We start from the raw sequence: 16,720 nt of genomic DNA, 5'->3' as shown, positions 1-16,720 counted from the left end.
AAGAAGCCTTTGCAGTTTCATCATCAGCAGCTGCCAAGCAACTCCATAGCAACCAAACAGAGTAGCCTAGCAACCATTTTACAAGACCTACATCTCTGCATCAGAATATTGTATAGAGATGGGGGTTGGCTCATTAGTTTCAGTTGTAAAACAGTCTGTACATATCACCATGGTAACTGTGTATTCACACCCTAGCAACCATTTAGAGCCACCTAGCAACCATATTGCAACATATAGAAGCCATATTTCAGCTCCACAACATCGTACAGACATGGTTGTTGGCTCGTATGCAATCATGTACAACACCCTAGCAACCGAGTGGAGAGTTTTGCCACTGCAAGCACCATTTCACATTTTCTTCAGGAAATGTACATTCTAGTTCTTTTTATTATTATTCTGGACAAAGTTTGGCGCGTAACTCGCCCCGCACCGTTTGTCATAGACCCCTGAGTGAGGCGTCAAATCGAGCGGCTCATTGAGGAGAGGTGTGCTATGACTTTTCTAAGCGATCAGGTGTACGATGTTCGCACAGCGGACGAAAAAGCGGCCAAAAAAGTCCCATTGACTTTACATTGGGAGTTCTAAAAATATTTGAATCCCAACCGACGTTTTCACACACACAGACTCCAAAGGGCCTGACACCCCTGCATCTCTCCCTCTCTCTCTCCCTCAGAGGATTTATATTATCAAGCAGCCAATAAGTTTTGGCCTAAAATCTTCATAGCCACACCCTAGCAACCAGTTTCAGCACCCTAGCAACCACTAAGAGCTCCCTAGCAACTACCCTAAACCAAAAAAAACCATTTTTTTATTTTATTTATATTTTTTAAAGCAATTTTACTCTCATGGCCTTGCGATATCGCTCCATGCTTGTGCCTATTCGGCCATAGGCACGAGGCCGCAGGCCGAGTGCCGTACTGAAGGCACTCGTTATTAAAGATTTTGAGGAACTCTATAAAAACTCCATAGTAACCATATTTGACAACTACCAACCACCTAGTAACACCATAGCAACTACCAAAAATACCTTAGCAACCACCCTGAACACCCTAGCAACGTCTAGAAATGCTCTAGTAACCACCAAAAAACTCTAGCAACCACCCAGAACATCCTAGCAACTGCCTAGCAACCACCCAGAACACCTAGCAACTGCCTAGTAACCACCCAGAACACCTAGCAACTGCCTAGCAACCACCCAGAACACCCTAGCAACGCCCTAGCATCCACCCAGAATACCATAGCAACTGCCTAGCAACACCATAGCAACCACCCAGAATACCCTAGCAACTGCCTAGCAACCACCCAGAATACCCTAGCAACCGCCTAGCAACACCATAGCAACCACCCAGAATACCCTAGCAACCGCCTAGCAACGCCCTAGCAACCACCCAGAATACCCTAGCAACCACCTAGCAACACCATAACAACCACCCAGAACACCCTAGCAACTGCCTAGCAACGCCCTAGCAACCACACATAATACCCTAGCAACCGCCTAGCAACACCATAGCAACCACCCAGAACACCCTAGCAACCACCTAGCAAAGCCCTAGCAACCACACAGAACACCCTAGCAACACCCTAGCAACGCCCTAGCAACCACACAGAATACCCTAGCAACCGCCTAGCAACACCATAGCAACCACCCAGAACACCCTAGCAACCACCTAGCAAAGCCCTAGCAACCACACAGAACACCCTAGCAACACCCTAGCAACCACCTGAACAACATGAATAAGCCATATCTCAGCACCAGAACATCGTACAGACATGTTTGTTGGCTCGTATGCAATCATGTACCACACCCTAGCAACCGAGTGGCGAGTTTTGCCACTGCAAGCACCACTTCACATTTTCTTCAGGAAATGTACATTCTAGTTAGTGGTGCTTTTTTAAAAGCATCACTATTGTTATTGCTCATACTTATTATTCTTCTTCTTTTTCTTATTATTCCGGACAAAAGTTTGGCGCGTAACTCGCCCCGCACCGTTTGTCACAGACCCCTGAGTGAGGTGTCAAATCGACCGGCTCATTGAGGAGAGGTGTGCTATGACTTTTCTAAGCGATCGGGTGTACGATGTTCGCACAGCGGACGAAAAAGCGGCCAAAAAAGTCCCATTGACTTTACATTGGGAGTTCTAAAAACATTTGAATCCCAACCGACATTTTCACACACACAGACTCAAAAGGGCCTGTCACCCCTGCATCTCTCCCTCTCTCTCTCCCTCAGAGGATTTATATTATCAACCAACCAATAAGTTATGGCCTAAAATCTTCATAGCCACACCCTAGCAACCAGTCACAGCACCCTAGCAACCACTAAGAGCTCCCTAGCAACCACCCTAAACCAATAAAAAATTTTTTTTTAATTTTTTTGTATTTTTAAAAGCAATATCACACTCGTAGTCTTGCGATATCGCTCCATGCTTGTGCCTATTCGGCCATAGGCACGAGGCCGCAGGCCGAGTGCCGTACTGAAGGCACTCGTTATTAAAGATTTTAAAAACTCTATAAAAACTCCATAGTAACCATCTTTGACAACTACCAACCACCTAGTAACACCAAAGCAACTACCAAAAATACCTTAGCAACCACCCTGAACACCCTAGCAACGTCTAGAAATGCTTTAGTAACCACCAAAATACCCTAGCAACCACCCAGAACACCCTAGCAACTGCCTAGCAACCACCCAGAACACCTAGCAACTGCCTAGCAACCACCCAGAACACCCTAGGAACTGCCTAGCAACACCCTAGCATCCACCCAGAATACCATAGCAACTGCCTAGCAACACCATAGCAACTACCAGAACACCCTAGCAACCTCCTAGCAATGCCCTAACAACCACCCAGAATACCCTAGCAACCGCCTAGCAATGCCCTAGCAACCACTCAGAACACCCTAGCAACCATTCTGGACAAAGTTTGGCGCGTAACTCGCCCCGCACCGTTTGTCACAGACCCCTGAGTGAGGTGTCAAATCGACCGGCTCATTAAGGAGAGGTGTGCTATGACTTTTATAAGCGATCGGGGGTGCGGTGTTCACCCCAGGGGCGAAAAAGCGGCCAAAAAAGTCCCATTGACTTAACATTGCGACGAACTTTGACCACACGTAGCTCTGAGCGAGGATTTTGCAGAAACGTGTGATTTGCCACATTTGAAGAGGCTGACAGGCTCTGTAAGGACATACCTCACAATGGGGTAAAAGTTGCACCCCTGGGGGGCAGGAGATGCCCAAAGTTGCCCCATTGACTTACTATGGGGAAGGAACGTCCCGTGAAACACGCATGCTTTTCCTACTATGGTAAATTGCATAGGGACTTTGTATTGAACGTAGCTCTGGATCACAGTGTCATAGAGACAAGGGGGAGGGCTCATTTTACTCAGACGACCAATCAGTCTCTCAAGATCATTGTGAAGCTATCAAGCCACACCCTGGTAACCATTTAGAGCCCCTTAGCAACAAGTTCCATAGACTTCCATTGAAAGAGTTCAAAGAGATATCTCCAGACTGAATTGTCATAGAAACATGGGGGTGGTCTCATTTGACTCGGGGCACCAAACAGCCAATCATGAATCACCTCAACACTTCCAAGCCCCTCCCTAGCAACCATTGTCGAGCACCTTAGCAACCAAAATCCAAAGAGGGATATCTTCCATTCTGAATGTCACAGAGGCATGGGAGTTGGTTTATATCATTCATAGTGACAAGAAGCCTTTGGAGTTTCATGATTGGTAGCTGACAAGCCACTCCCTAGCAACCAAACAGAGTACCCTAGCAACCAAAATCCAAAGAGGGATATCTTCCATTCTGAATGTCGCAGAGGCATGGGAGTTGGTTTATATCATTCATAGTGGCAACAAGCCTTTGGAGTTTCATGATTGGCAGCTGACAAGCCACTCCCTAGCAACAAAGTAGAGTACCCTAGCAACCAAAATTCAAAGAGGGATATCTTCCATTCTGAATGTCACAGAGGCATGGGAGTTGGTTTATATCATTCATACTGACAGGCAGCCTTTGGAGTTTCATCATTGGCAGCTGCCAAACCACTCCATAGCAACCAAACAGAGTACCCTAGCAACCAAAATCCAAAGAGGGATATCTTCCATTCTGAATGTCACAGAGGCATGGGAGTTGGATTATATCATTCATACTGACAAGCAGTCTTTGGAGTTTCATGATTGCCAGCTGCCAAGCCACTCCCTAGCAACCAAACAGAGTACCCTAGCAACCAAAATCCAAAGAGGGATATCTTCCATTCTGAATGTCGCAGAGGCATGGGAGTTGGTTTATATCATTCATAGTGACAAGAAGCCTTGGAGTTTCATGATTGGGAGCTGACAAGCCACTCCCTAGCAACCAAACAGAGTACCCTAGCAACCAAAATCCAAAGAGGGATATCTTCCATTCTGAATGTCGCAGAGGCATGGGAGTTGGTTTATATCATTCATAGTGACAAGAAGCCTTTGGAGTTTCATGATTGGCAGCTGACAAGCCACTCCCTAGCAACCAAACAGAGTACCCTAGCAACCAAAATCCAAAGAGGGATATCTTCCATTCTGAATGTCACAGAAGCATGGGAGTTGGTTTATATCATTCATAATAACAAGAAGCCTTTGCAGTTTCATCATTGGCAGCTGTCAAGCAACTCCATAGCAACCAAACAGAGTACCCTAGCAACCAAAATCCAAAGAGGGATATCTTCCATTCTGAATGTCACAGAGGCATGGGAATTGGTTTATATCATTCATATTGACAAGCAGCCTTTGAGTTTCATGATTGGCAGCTGCCAAGACACTCTCTAGCAACCAAACAGAGTACCCTAGCAACCAAAATCCAAAGAGGGATATCTTCCATTCTGAATGTCACAGAGGCATGGAAGTTGGTTTATATCATTCATAGTGAAAAGAAGCCTTTGGAATTGCATCATTGGCAGCTGCCAAGTAACTCCAAAACAATCAAACAGAGTACCCTAGCAACCAAAATCCAAAGAGGCATATCTTCCATTCTGAATGTCACAGAGGCATGGGAGTTGAATTATATCATTCATACTGACAAGAAGCCTTTGGAATTGCATCATTGACAGATGACAAGCCACTCCCTAGCAACCAAACAGAGTACCCTAGCAACCAAAATCCAAAGAGGCATATCTTCCATTCTGAATGTCGCAGAGGCATGGGAGTTGGTTTATATCATTCATAGTGACAAGAAGCCTTTGGAGTTTCATCATTGGCAGCTGACAAGCCACTCGCTAGCAACCAAATAGAGTACCCTAGCAACCGTTTAGCAAAACGTATATCTCTGCATCAGAACATCGTATAGAGATGGGGGTTGGCTCATTAGTTTCAGTTGGAAAACAGTCTGTAAATATCACCATGGTAACTGTGTATTCACATCCTAGCCACCATTTAGAGCCACCTAGCAACCATATTGCAACATATAGAAGCCATATTTCAGCTCCACAACATCGTACAGACATGGTTGTTGGCTCGTATGCAATCATGTACAACACCCTAGCAACCGAGTGGCGAGTTTTGCCACTGCAAGCACCACTTCACATTTTCTTCAGGAAATGTACATTCTAGTTAGTGGTGCTTTTTTAAAAGCATCACTATTGTTATTGCTCATACTTATTATTCTTCTTCTTTTTCTTATTATTCCGGACAAAAGTTTGGCGCGTAACTCGCCCCGCACCGTTTGTCACAGACCTTTGAGTGAGGCATCAAATCGACCGGCTCATTGAGGAGAGGTGTGCTATGACTTTTCTAAGCGATCGGGTGTACGATGTTCGCACAGCGGACGAAAAAGCGGCCAAAAAAGTCCCATTGACTTTACATTGGGAGTTCTAAAAATATTTGAATCCCAACCGACGTTTTCACACACACACCACTCCAAAGGGCCTGACACCCCTGCGTCTCTCCCTCTCTCTCTCCCTCAGAGGATTTATATTATCAAGCAGCCAATAAGTTATGGCCTAAAATCTTCATAGCCACACCCTAGCAACCAGTTTCAGCACCCTAGCAACCACTAAGAGCTCCCTAGCAACCACCCTAAACCAAAAAAAAAATTTTTTTTTTTTTTTTTTTATTTTTTAATGCAATATTACACTCGTGGCCTTGCGATATTGCTCCATGCTTGTGCCTATTCGACCATAGGCACGAGGCCGCAGGCCGAGTGCCGTACAGAAGGCACTCGTTATTAAAGATTTTAATTACTCTATAAAAACTCCATAGTAACCATCTTTGACAACTACCAACCACCTAGTAACATCATAGCAACTAAAAAAATACCTTAGCAACCATCCTGAACACCCTAGCAACGTCTAGAAATGCTCTAGTAACCAGCAAAAAACTCTAGCAACCACCCAGAACATCCTAGCAACTGCCTAGCAACCACCCAGAACACCTAGCAACTGCCTAGTAACCACCCAGAACACCTAGCAACTGCCTAGCAACCACCCAGAACACCCTAGCAACGCCCTAGCATCCACCCAGAATACCATAGCAACTGCCTAACAACACCATAGCAACCACCCAGAACACCCTAGCAACTGCCTAGCAACGCCCTAGCAACCACCCAGAATACCCTAGCAACTGCCTAGCAACCACCAAGAATACCCTAGCAACCGCCTAGCAACACCATAGCAACCACCCAGAATACCCTAGCAACTGCCTAGCAACGCCCTAGCAACCACCAGAATACCCTAGCAACCGCCTAGCAACACCATAACAACCACCCAGAACACCCTAGCAACTGCCTAGCAACGCCCTAGCAACAACCCAGAATACCCTAGCAACACCATAGCAACCACCCAGAACACCCTAGCAACTGCCTAGCAACGCCCTAGCAACCACCAAGAATACCCTAGCAACCGCCTAGCAACCACCCAGAATACCCTAGCAACTGCCTAGCAACGCCCTAGCAACCACCCAGAACACCCTAGCAACCGCCTAGCAACACCATAGCAACCACCCAGAACACCCTAGCAACTGCCTAGCAACGCCGTAGCAACCACCTAGAATACCCTAGCACCCGCCTAGCAACACCATAGCAACCACCCAGAACACCCTAGCAACTGCCTAGCAACGCCCTAGCAACCACCAAGAATACCCTAGCAACCGCCTAGCAACCACCCAGAATACCCTAGCAACCGCCTAGCAACACCATAGCAACCACCCAGAATACCCTAGCAACCGCCTAGCAACACCATAGCAACCACCCAGAATACCCTAGCAACGCCCTAGCAACCACCCAGAATACCCTAGCAACCGCCTAGCAACACCATGCAACCACCCAGAACACCATAGCAACCACCCAGAATACCCTAGCAACCACACAGAACACCCTAGCAACCACCTGAACAACATGAATAAGCCATATCTCTGCACCAGAACATCGTACAGACATGGTTGTTGGCTCGTATGCAATCATGTACAACACCCTAGCAACCGAGTGGCGAGTTTTGCCACTGCAAGCACCACTTCACATTTTCTTCAGGAAATGTACATTCTAGTTCTTATTATTATTATTCTGGACAAAGTTTGGCGCGAAACTCGCCCCGCACCGTTTGTCACAGACCCCTGAGTGAAGTGTCAAATCGAGCGGCTCATTGAGGAGAGGTGTGCTATGACTTTTCTAAGCGATCGGGTGTACGATGTTCGCACAGCGGACGAAAAAGCGGCCAAAAAAGTCCCATTGACTTTACATGGGGAGTTCTAAAAACATTTGAATCCCAACTGCCGTTTTCACACACACAGACTCCAAAGGGCCTGACACCCCTGCGTCTCTCTCTCTCTCTCTCCCTCAGAGGATTTATATTATCAAGCAGTCAATAAGTAATGGCCTAAAATCTTCATAGCCACACCCTAGCAACCAGTTTCAGCACCCTAGCAACCACTAAGAGCTCCCTAGCAACCACCCTAAACCAAAAAAAAACATTTTTTTAAATTTTTTGTATTTTTTAAAGCAATTTTACTCTCATGGCCTTGCGATATCGCTCCATGCTTGTGCCTATTCGGCCATAGGCACGAGGCCGCAGTAATATCTTCACTAGAGGGAGCGGGGGCCGGTGAGAGGATTTTTCACGAGTGAAGATATTACTGCGCCAAGTCGAAGTGCTTACAAGCACTTGCTATGGTATTCCGCCATACAATATAGTTATCTATTTAACACGCTTAGAAAAGCGCAACGTTTTGTTTTGTGTCACCGTCCTAGGTCGAGTTACACTACGCGAGTAACTGTATTTAAATAGGGAAAACGTGGAGGTGTTTGGTAGCTTCTCTGCTTGGCCCATATTGAATGAACTGGGCTAAGCTAAGTGCTAACAAAGTTTCGCCGCAAGACAGAGCGATTGAGTGCACGCACTGAGACGAGAGAGGTATGTATCAACTCGTCTTAGTTAAGGGAATAACATAGTTTAATATGAAAAAACGGTGGAGTATCCCTTTAAGTAGGATTACACTGCAATGCATTCTGGGTAAATTAAGACACTTTTCAAAACAAAAAACATGGCGGATCGAGTAAGCGCATTCAACCGCTCAGTGCAGTTTACCCCAGCGGAAAATATGTGTTTGTTGGAGGAGTACAACAGTTACAAGGACATTTTACTTGGGAAATTTAGCAGAGAATGTAGTAACAAGAAGAAATGTTTAAATTATGAGCCATTTTCCCTTTTCTTTTGGCTGTTTGTAATGTAACTGATTGTTATTGCTGGTTGCCAAGGTAACAGAGTCTTAGACCTAAGTTAGCCTGGGGGTAAGGTGTCTAATTTATTTGGTCTAAATTAAGTCAGTCTTTATTTTTGTGAAACAGTCTAACTTGCATTAGACTAGTCTATGAGCAAATTTTAGACTTGTCTAACACTATAGACCGGTCTAAAATAGCTTTGTGAAACCGGCCCATGATCTTTACTTAATATCCTAATGATTTTTGGCATAAAAGAAAAATCAATAAATTTGACCCATCCAATGTATTGTTGGCTATTACCACGAACATACCAGTGCTACTTGTGACTGGGTTTTGTGATCCAGGGCCACATATGTGTATTCTTCCATGGTATGGCTTCCCTGTTGGTGAGCATGTGTCTTTCCCTTGCAAAAGAACTGCTACAGAGCACTGCCCTGACGGTCAGTCCATTTGTGTAACTTAACGTTACCTCCCTATGGGCAGGATGTGGTCTTTGTAGCGTTCCTTTCCAGTTGGAATAGGCACGCTTTCCTAGTGTTATCCAATAGTCTCACTGTTCAGGGTGAATGGAACATCAGTGATTGACATTCTCTGTGCACAGCCCTGTCCTACTTCTGCCCCCAGCTGGCTTGCTTAAGGCGCTGGAAGAGGCAGAAGTTGTGGCGTCTTCCCAATTCGTCAGTCACTGACGTTAACATTGCACGTGACTGACTGATAGGGAACGTATAGGTTACTAATGTAACCCCTGTTCCCTGAAGGAGGGAACGTAGACATTAATGCCTGTCGCCACAATTCCAGTACCTCCGCTGGCGGCCCCGTCTCGGGACCCTGTCTCGGCTCCTCAGCGAAAAACTTGATGGGAGTATTTGCACATTGCCTTATACCCAGAAGCGAGAGAGTGACTTTTGATGCAAATCTTACTCGCAAATGTGCTTTGGCTTGTTCTGTTACCACGTGAAGGTGTTTGGGCTCTCAGGTGAGATCCCAATTCGTCAGTCACTGACGTTAACGTCTCCGTTGCATCCTACAGGAAACGGGGGATACATTAGTAACCTAGATGCTGTGTTTCGAAGATGAACGACGGACGTAAGGGTTTGGAATGACGAGGCTGAGTAAAGGCTGAAAGAAACTTTTTTTTTTGTGAACTATCCCTTTAAGTGTCCAGTTAAATGGATCTCCAGATGATGTTTGAGAATCAATGGAAAATAAATGTACACTTTTTATAAACTTAGCTTCCTTATTTCAGAAGTTCACCACATGCACATCACTGCCTGTGTCAGCATTAAGCATTAAACAAATTCACTAACCTGTCTGTGGATTTTCTAGACATGTGGCTTTGTGTGGTTGATGTGTAGTCAAGGTCATCCTGGGAACTCTCCTGATTGGAAAAGTGTGAAGAAAGATTTAATTAAGAATTGCATTAGCATTTAAATGTTGACAAGGCAGTTAATTTACCTTAATTTGTAGGGCACTGCATCCTTTAGTAACAAAGAAAATAAAAGCTGTTTCTTATTTCACTGTTGACAGAGATGCAATTTCCGGAAGAGCCATCTTTTAGAATAATCGTTAAGAACAAGATCTTTTCACTCTTAATCAGACTTACATGCTTTTCTTCAAATGATGTTGAGTGATTTCTCTCTTTGCATTCTTCCGAGGCAACTAGAATGAAAATTACAAATGTATTTGAAATTATTAATAAAATACTTAACTATAATTTACTTTAAAATATTAGATGTTAGGTCACAGATCAACAATACCAAAATGTAATCTCTTTACAATAGTAAAAGTCTGAACATTAAAAGAGTCTAAATTCATTCCCACATACCACTGTCTGCAGTGGCTGTAGCCTCAGACACTTGCTCTGCTGTTGAACAAGACTGTGTAATGGACTTTTCTGACATGGCATGATGTTCATCTGGACCCTGCTGTAAAAAATAGGGTTAACCCACCTATTGGATTCAGGTACTTTTTTTTTTTGGTGTGGTTAAGACTGTCAAAATACACATAATCTCTTAATCTCTTTCTTACACTGACACACACTGGGACTATATTTTGTTTAGAAACATGCTTGCGCATGCACACACAATAATTCTTAAATTAAAATAAAATGACAAACAAATTACGGTAATGTTTTAATGTGTTTGTAGAGCACAAGTTCATAGACCAAGTAGTCTACATTTAAAAAAGGAAAGGTTTGGACATGGTAACATTTAAAACCTTAAAACTTTTGTGAGAAGTTTTAATGAGAAAACATTAATGAGAAGTTACTGATTAGATATACAATATGGTTTTAGTTGAAAAACATTAAGCTATGACTGTTCTATACACCCTGGAATGCAAAAGGAGTATAAAGGTTTTTTTTTAATGCATTTGGAGGGTTAAAAACAAGGATCTGTTAAAACATTTGCTTGAATCTGGATTTAGACCTGATCAGCTTGTCTCTGTTGTGAGATATTAACTACCGCTAACCAGTGGCAGCTCGTCAGGGGAGGCAAGTCAGGCACAGCCTACCCAAAATTGTCTCAGAATGTGTATTTCTTGTTTGTAATTTCCCCACTGTAAGTGTAACCACCGCGCGCCTCTTCCCCGAATGTGCCAAATCTGCGAAACGCAAGTCTGAGGGGATAGAGAAAGGGAGGGGGAGGCAAATCCATAGCCGGAGACTTGTTCCTCCGTTGGTAAAAAAAAAAAGCCAATCACCATCGAGTATTTCACTTACAGCATGCCTCCCTTGGTATATAAACCAATCATTAACAAGACATAAATTATGTGATATTAGTTTGAACTGCTACCGCTGATGTAACTATGGAGAGTAGAGATACTGAATATTTGATTGCAAACAAATTTACTAAACTACCATTAAAACAACAGCTACTAATTAAAAATGAAGGAAGACCCCATGCCTAAATTGGATATAGGCTAAAGCAATCAGCTTCACTAAAAGGCAGAACGTGCTCTTATAACACAGACATTTAAAAGGACAGAAAGATGGATTTTTGCTTCAAGAGATAGGCTAGGACGACTAGGTGGGTGAACTTATGTTTATATTGTCTTGATGTACATGTTGTTTTCAATAAATATTCTGTCTATTAGTGACCACGAAATCCGTTTTAAAGCAGTTTTAAAAAAATTGGTGTTCCTCCTCTATTTTAAAACACACCAGCCGCCACTGCCGCTAACAGTCAACATATGACTCCACTAAATTCATTACTGTAATTGAAAAATTTAACACCTTTTTTAAGGGTTTTAGTATTTACAGCCGAGCGTTTAAATTGGTTTCTGCTATTTCACATTTTCTCTTTCTATCATTTACACATTTTCACCTGAACACTTTCAGTGGTAGAGGTTTGACTCTTCTCAGAAGAGGATCTGTTGGAGAAGGGTATAGACATAGAGGATGTGGCTGTTCTGCTGAAGCCAGGAGTTTCTGCTTGTGTTTCCTCTTCTAACTGACCAGTGTCACACACATTTGCTGTCCTCTGTCTGGGCTTGGGCCTGGGTGACATGTCTTGAGCAACGTAACCTTTAATTAAAGAACGTGTATTTTATTTGTTAGTTTCTGACATTTCTTGAGACAATTTTACAAACAAAAATCTGTCTAGCTCAGAAAACCTTTCAGAAGTACACTATCGGTCTATAGGTTTGGAATAATTAAGATTTTTTATGTTTTTGAAAGAAGTCTCTTATGCTCACAAAGGATGCATTTATATGATGCCAATACAAAAACAGTAATATTGTGAAATATCATTACAATTTAAAATAACTGTTTTCTATTTTAATATGGATTTTAGCCCTGTGATGGCAAAGCTGAATTTTCAGAATCATTAGCTACTCCAGTCTTCAGTGTCACGTGATCCTTCAGAAATTGTTCTAATATGCTGATTTGGTGCTCAAGAAACATTACTACGGTGAAAATAAATTAATACTTTTATTCAGCAAGGACGCATTAAATTGTTTAAAAGTGACAGTAAAGACTGTTACAAAATGTTACAAAAGATTTCTATTTCAAATAAGTGCTATTATTTTGAGCTTTCTATTCATCAAAAAGTAATAAGAACCATTATTAATAACTGAGCACCAAAAAAGCATTATAATAAACAGTAATAATAACTGGTCTTACAAAATACCACAGATCTTAAACAGCAGCACATATGCAAAGACTGTAGCCCTGACCTGTAGAGAGTTTTGGTTTAACACTTCTCTCCCTGGGTTGAGGAATAGGTAGATCACCATCTTCACCAATCCTTTGTTTGGCCTCATCTTTTTCTGAAGGCAATGGTACTGGACTGTCCCACTGGTAGCCTTCTGATGTAAGGGGGGTGGAAGATTCCCATAGGCTATTCTCAGAGTTTAGTGGCAGTGGAGATTCTGACAGGCTCTTCCTCACCACAGATTCTGTTTGGTTCCTCAACGTCATTACTGATTTTGACTGTTCATCCTTTTGTAGTAAAGTGAATTCTGGTTGAAACTTGTCAGATAGAGAGGAAAAAAGGGAATCTGACTGTTGATTTTTCTCTGGAGTGTAAGAATTGCTTGGACTTTGAGAAGTATTCCTGGACTGGGTGGAATGGAAAGAACTAATCGGGCCATCTGCACTTCCCATGGAGTTTAGCTGTTCAAAATGCACAGGTGAGCTGGTTCTTTTGGTTTTCATGAAAGACACTTTTTTGGGTTTGACATTTTCTTCTTCATCATCTGAAAGCTTGAAATCATTGATTTTGCCTTTTGTCTTCCCAGCTTTAAATCTCTCCTTTTTCTGTTTTTGTCTTTTAAGAAGTTTGTTCAGTATGTCTGAACAAAGGGAAAGAACAACATTAAATTGAAAGTGAATAACTGTTTATTGGGGATAAACAAACTGATTCTATGTAAGGTTTAGCCTATAGTTCTGAGTAGGCTATAACATGAACTTGAGCCATGTTTTGAAGATGATTTAGATAAGCATGCCATTCTGTACCTACCATCATCACCACCACCATCATCATCATCATTTTTACCATCTTCTTCATCATCATCATCATCTTCAAAGTCATCAGAGTAACTATGCTTGTTGGCTTTAGCAGACACAGCTTTCTTTAGCTCATCCTGAAATTCAACAACATGCACGTGTCTTAGACATAATACTGACTTGCATTAGAGAGCATTAATGCGGTTACGAACGTTCGATTCGAAACTAGGCAGCTCACTAGGCTTTCAGACAAAGGCTGATGTGTCTGACAATCTAAAGAAAGATTTCACTTAAGCACACTAATTATTAGACGCTAATACCTGAAAAGTTGTTCTTCTGGATGTTTTAGGGCTTTTCGTGTAAGCAAGCGTTGTAGAAAAAGGCTCGTCATTCATCTTATCGAACGGACTGTTTAAATGCAATCATTTGTTAACAAGCAAATGATCGTTTTAGATATAGCATTTAACAATCATCAACCGTTCAAACAATTAAAACCTAACGTAGCTTCCAAACAAATGTGAGGTAGCAAGCGTTGCTCAACTCATCATGGACGCCATTTGTTTAAGCGAGTTACCAAGCAACTACCGGATGACAATGTACGTAACCTACTTCTTCTTCTTCTTCTTTTTGTTCCATGGCCGTTGACTCCTTAGGAGTATTACCGCCACCTACTGTTTACTTAGTACATATGGTTGATGGATCTGATTTGCGAAAAAAACAAAACATCCCTTAGGATCAGAGCCCACTTTCAGCTGGCGCTGCGTGTTCAGCTCCTCCAGCTTACACATTAAGCTCTTCACCTCCAAGATGATCAGATCTATACTTTCTCCTCTTATAGTCTAAATCCGGTGATCTAGTCCTGTAACCTCTAAAAAAGTTATTACTTCCTTAATCCTCTGACTATTACTCAAAACCTTTCCCAATATATCCATAATGCCCACTGGTCTGTTCTTTATATTAATAAAAAGGTCTTTACGCTGTTCTTCATATTTACTACATTTTAAAAACACATGTTCTACTGTTTCAACAACACCACATTCATCACACATACCATTTACGTAACCTACTACGACGAAGGCTAAAATTTAAACGAGGGCGTGGTGACGTTGTGGCAAACGCTTTTTACATTGAATGCCCTAAATTTTACCAGTTCATCCAATTTGAATTAATTTGCAGAGGCTTTTGGGTTTGAAAACCTATGGAAGCCCATTTACGCCACATAAGAAAAAAAAATCATGCTTTTAAAAACAGGAGTTTTTAAACCTTAACTGATTGTGAAATGGTTGCAATGCCAGGGACACACTTAAAGGGATAGTTCACCCAAAAATGAAAATTAGCCCATGATTTACTCACCCTGAAACCATCCTAGGTGTATATGACATTCTTCTTTCAGATGAATACAATCGGAGATATATATATATAGGCTATATAAAAAATGTCCTGGCTCTTCCAAACTTTATAGCCTAAATGGAGTGAATGGCTGTTATGAAGGACTAAAAATGACAGAACGAAAAATAAATAAATAAATAAATAAAAGTAGAAATAAATAAATAAATGCAGAAATAATAGTGAAAATAAATACATTTTGGTATTATAAATGGCTATTTCTGTATTTTTACATGTATTTATTTATTTATTTATGCATTTTTATATGTATTTATTTATGTATTTATACATTTATTTATATATTTATGTATTTATATATTTATTTATTTATGTATTTATATATGTATTTATTTATACATTTATTTATTCCTACATTTATTTATTTCTGTATTTCCACATTTCTACATTTATTTATTTCTGTATTTCCACATTTCTACATTTATTTATTTCTGTATTTCCACATTTCTACATTTATTTTTCCCTGCGCATGTATGCTAATTGACCAATGGCTAACCACGCCCCCTCCACTCACTCGGACAAACAGTCAACATTCGGTAACAGGCGCTGTGTACGGTGTACATTTTAGGACATCCTCAGACCTCAGACATATGAAGAAAAGGCATCATGCCTCAGACTAAAAGGCTTCAGTCATTGGACAAAACGGCATCGCGCCTCAGACTGAAAAGCTTCAGGTCTCAGGAAAAACAATGTCCTAAAACAGCCTCAGACATAAAGGCATCAGACATAAAGGCATCGGACGAAACGGACTCAGACTAAAAGGCATCAGACATAAAGGCATCGGACGAAACGGACTCAGACTAAAAGGCATCGGACGAAACGGAGTCAGACTAAAAGGCATCGGACGAAACGGAGTCAGACTAAAAGGCATCGGACGAAACGGAGTCAGACATAAAGGCATCGGACGAAACGGACTCAGACTAAAAGGCATCAGACATAAAGGCATCGGACGAAACGGAGTCAGACTAAAAGGCATCAGACGAAACGGAGTCAGACTAAAAGGCATCGGACGAAACGGAGTCAGACATAAAGGCATCGGACGAAACGGACTCAGACTAAAAGGCATCAGACATAAAGGCATCAGACGAAACGGAGTCAGACTAAAAGGCATCGGACGAAACGGAGTCAGACTAAAAGGCATCGGACGAAACGGAGTCAGACTAAAAGGTATCAGACATAAAGGCATCGGCGAAAACAGACTCAGGTGGAGTTTGTTGATTCCCATTGCCCCGCCCCATGTGACGTCACATGTAGCCTACGCGGTTCATAGCTCGAAAGAACGCTTTACTCCACGATAGTTTGCCAACATAAAAACTAGCTAGTTGAAATATGGCATCTAAGTTTTTAAATGTGCAAATAAAACTTGCGAAATGCATGTTCTCTTATGTAAACAACTTAATTAGTGTAACATTTCATTAAAGCATATATATATATATATATATATATATATATATATATATATATATATATATATACTTTATATATATATATGCTTTAATGAAATGTCTTTTGTAAATCTTTTCAGTAATTTGGGGTCAGTAATTTTTTTTCTTTCTTTTTTGAAATAAATCAATACTTTTATTCAGCAAGGATGTGTTAAATTGATAAAAAGTGAAAGTAAAGAAGATTTATATTTTTATATATATATATATATATATATTTTTTTAATAAATGCAGTTCTTTTTA

At 41.6% G+C, this 16,720-nt stretch overlaps 1 protein-coding gene across 6 annotated transcripts in view; it reads right to left on the bottom strand.

The window, feature by feature from the left end:
- The window catches only part of map9 (microtubule-associated protein 9), a 57,037-nt gene extending 42,334 nt beyond the window's left edge, over positions 1-14,703 (bottom strand). For 2 of the 6 annotated variants that reach the window (XM_084096533.1, XM_084096535.1), the window contains exons 1-7: positions 13,951-14,202; positions 13,644-13,767; positions 12,859-13,476; positions 12,009-12,208; positions 10,511-10,607; positions 10,289-10,344; positions 9,993-10,063 (exon numbers count right to left, since the gene is read on the bottom strand). In XM_084096533.1, the coding sequence (XP_083952659.1) occupies positions 9,993-10,063; positions 10,289-10,344; positions 10,511-10,607; positions 12,009-12,208; positions 12,859-13,476; positions 13,644-13,767; positions 13,951-14,025 (1,241 nt within the window). In that variant the 5' untranslated portion in view covers positions 14,026-14,202. Of the gene's footprint in view, positions 1-9,992; positions 10,064-10,288; positions 10,345-10,510; positions 10,611-12,008; positions 12,209-12,858; positions 13,477-13,643; positions 13,768-13,950; positions 14,204-14,239 lie in introns of those variants that run through there. The other 4 variants (XM_084096532.1, XM_084096537.1, XM_084096536.1 and 1 more) reach the window with 4 other exon arrangements.
- Positions 14,704-16,720: the final 2,017 nt, after the last annotated feature.

This window comes from Abramis brama, assembly GCF_963993115.1.
Source record: "Abramis brama genome assembly, chromosome: 2".
NCBI lineage: Eukaryota > Metazoa > Chordata > Actinopteri > Cypriniformes > Leuciscidae > Abramis > Abramis brama.
Note: the sequence above shows the minus strand (reverse complement) of the source record. Positions and strands in the feature narration are given on the sequence as shown.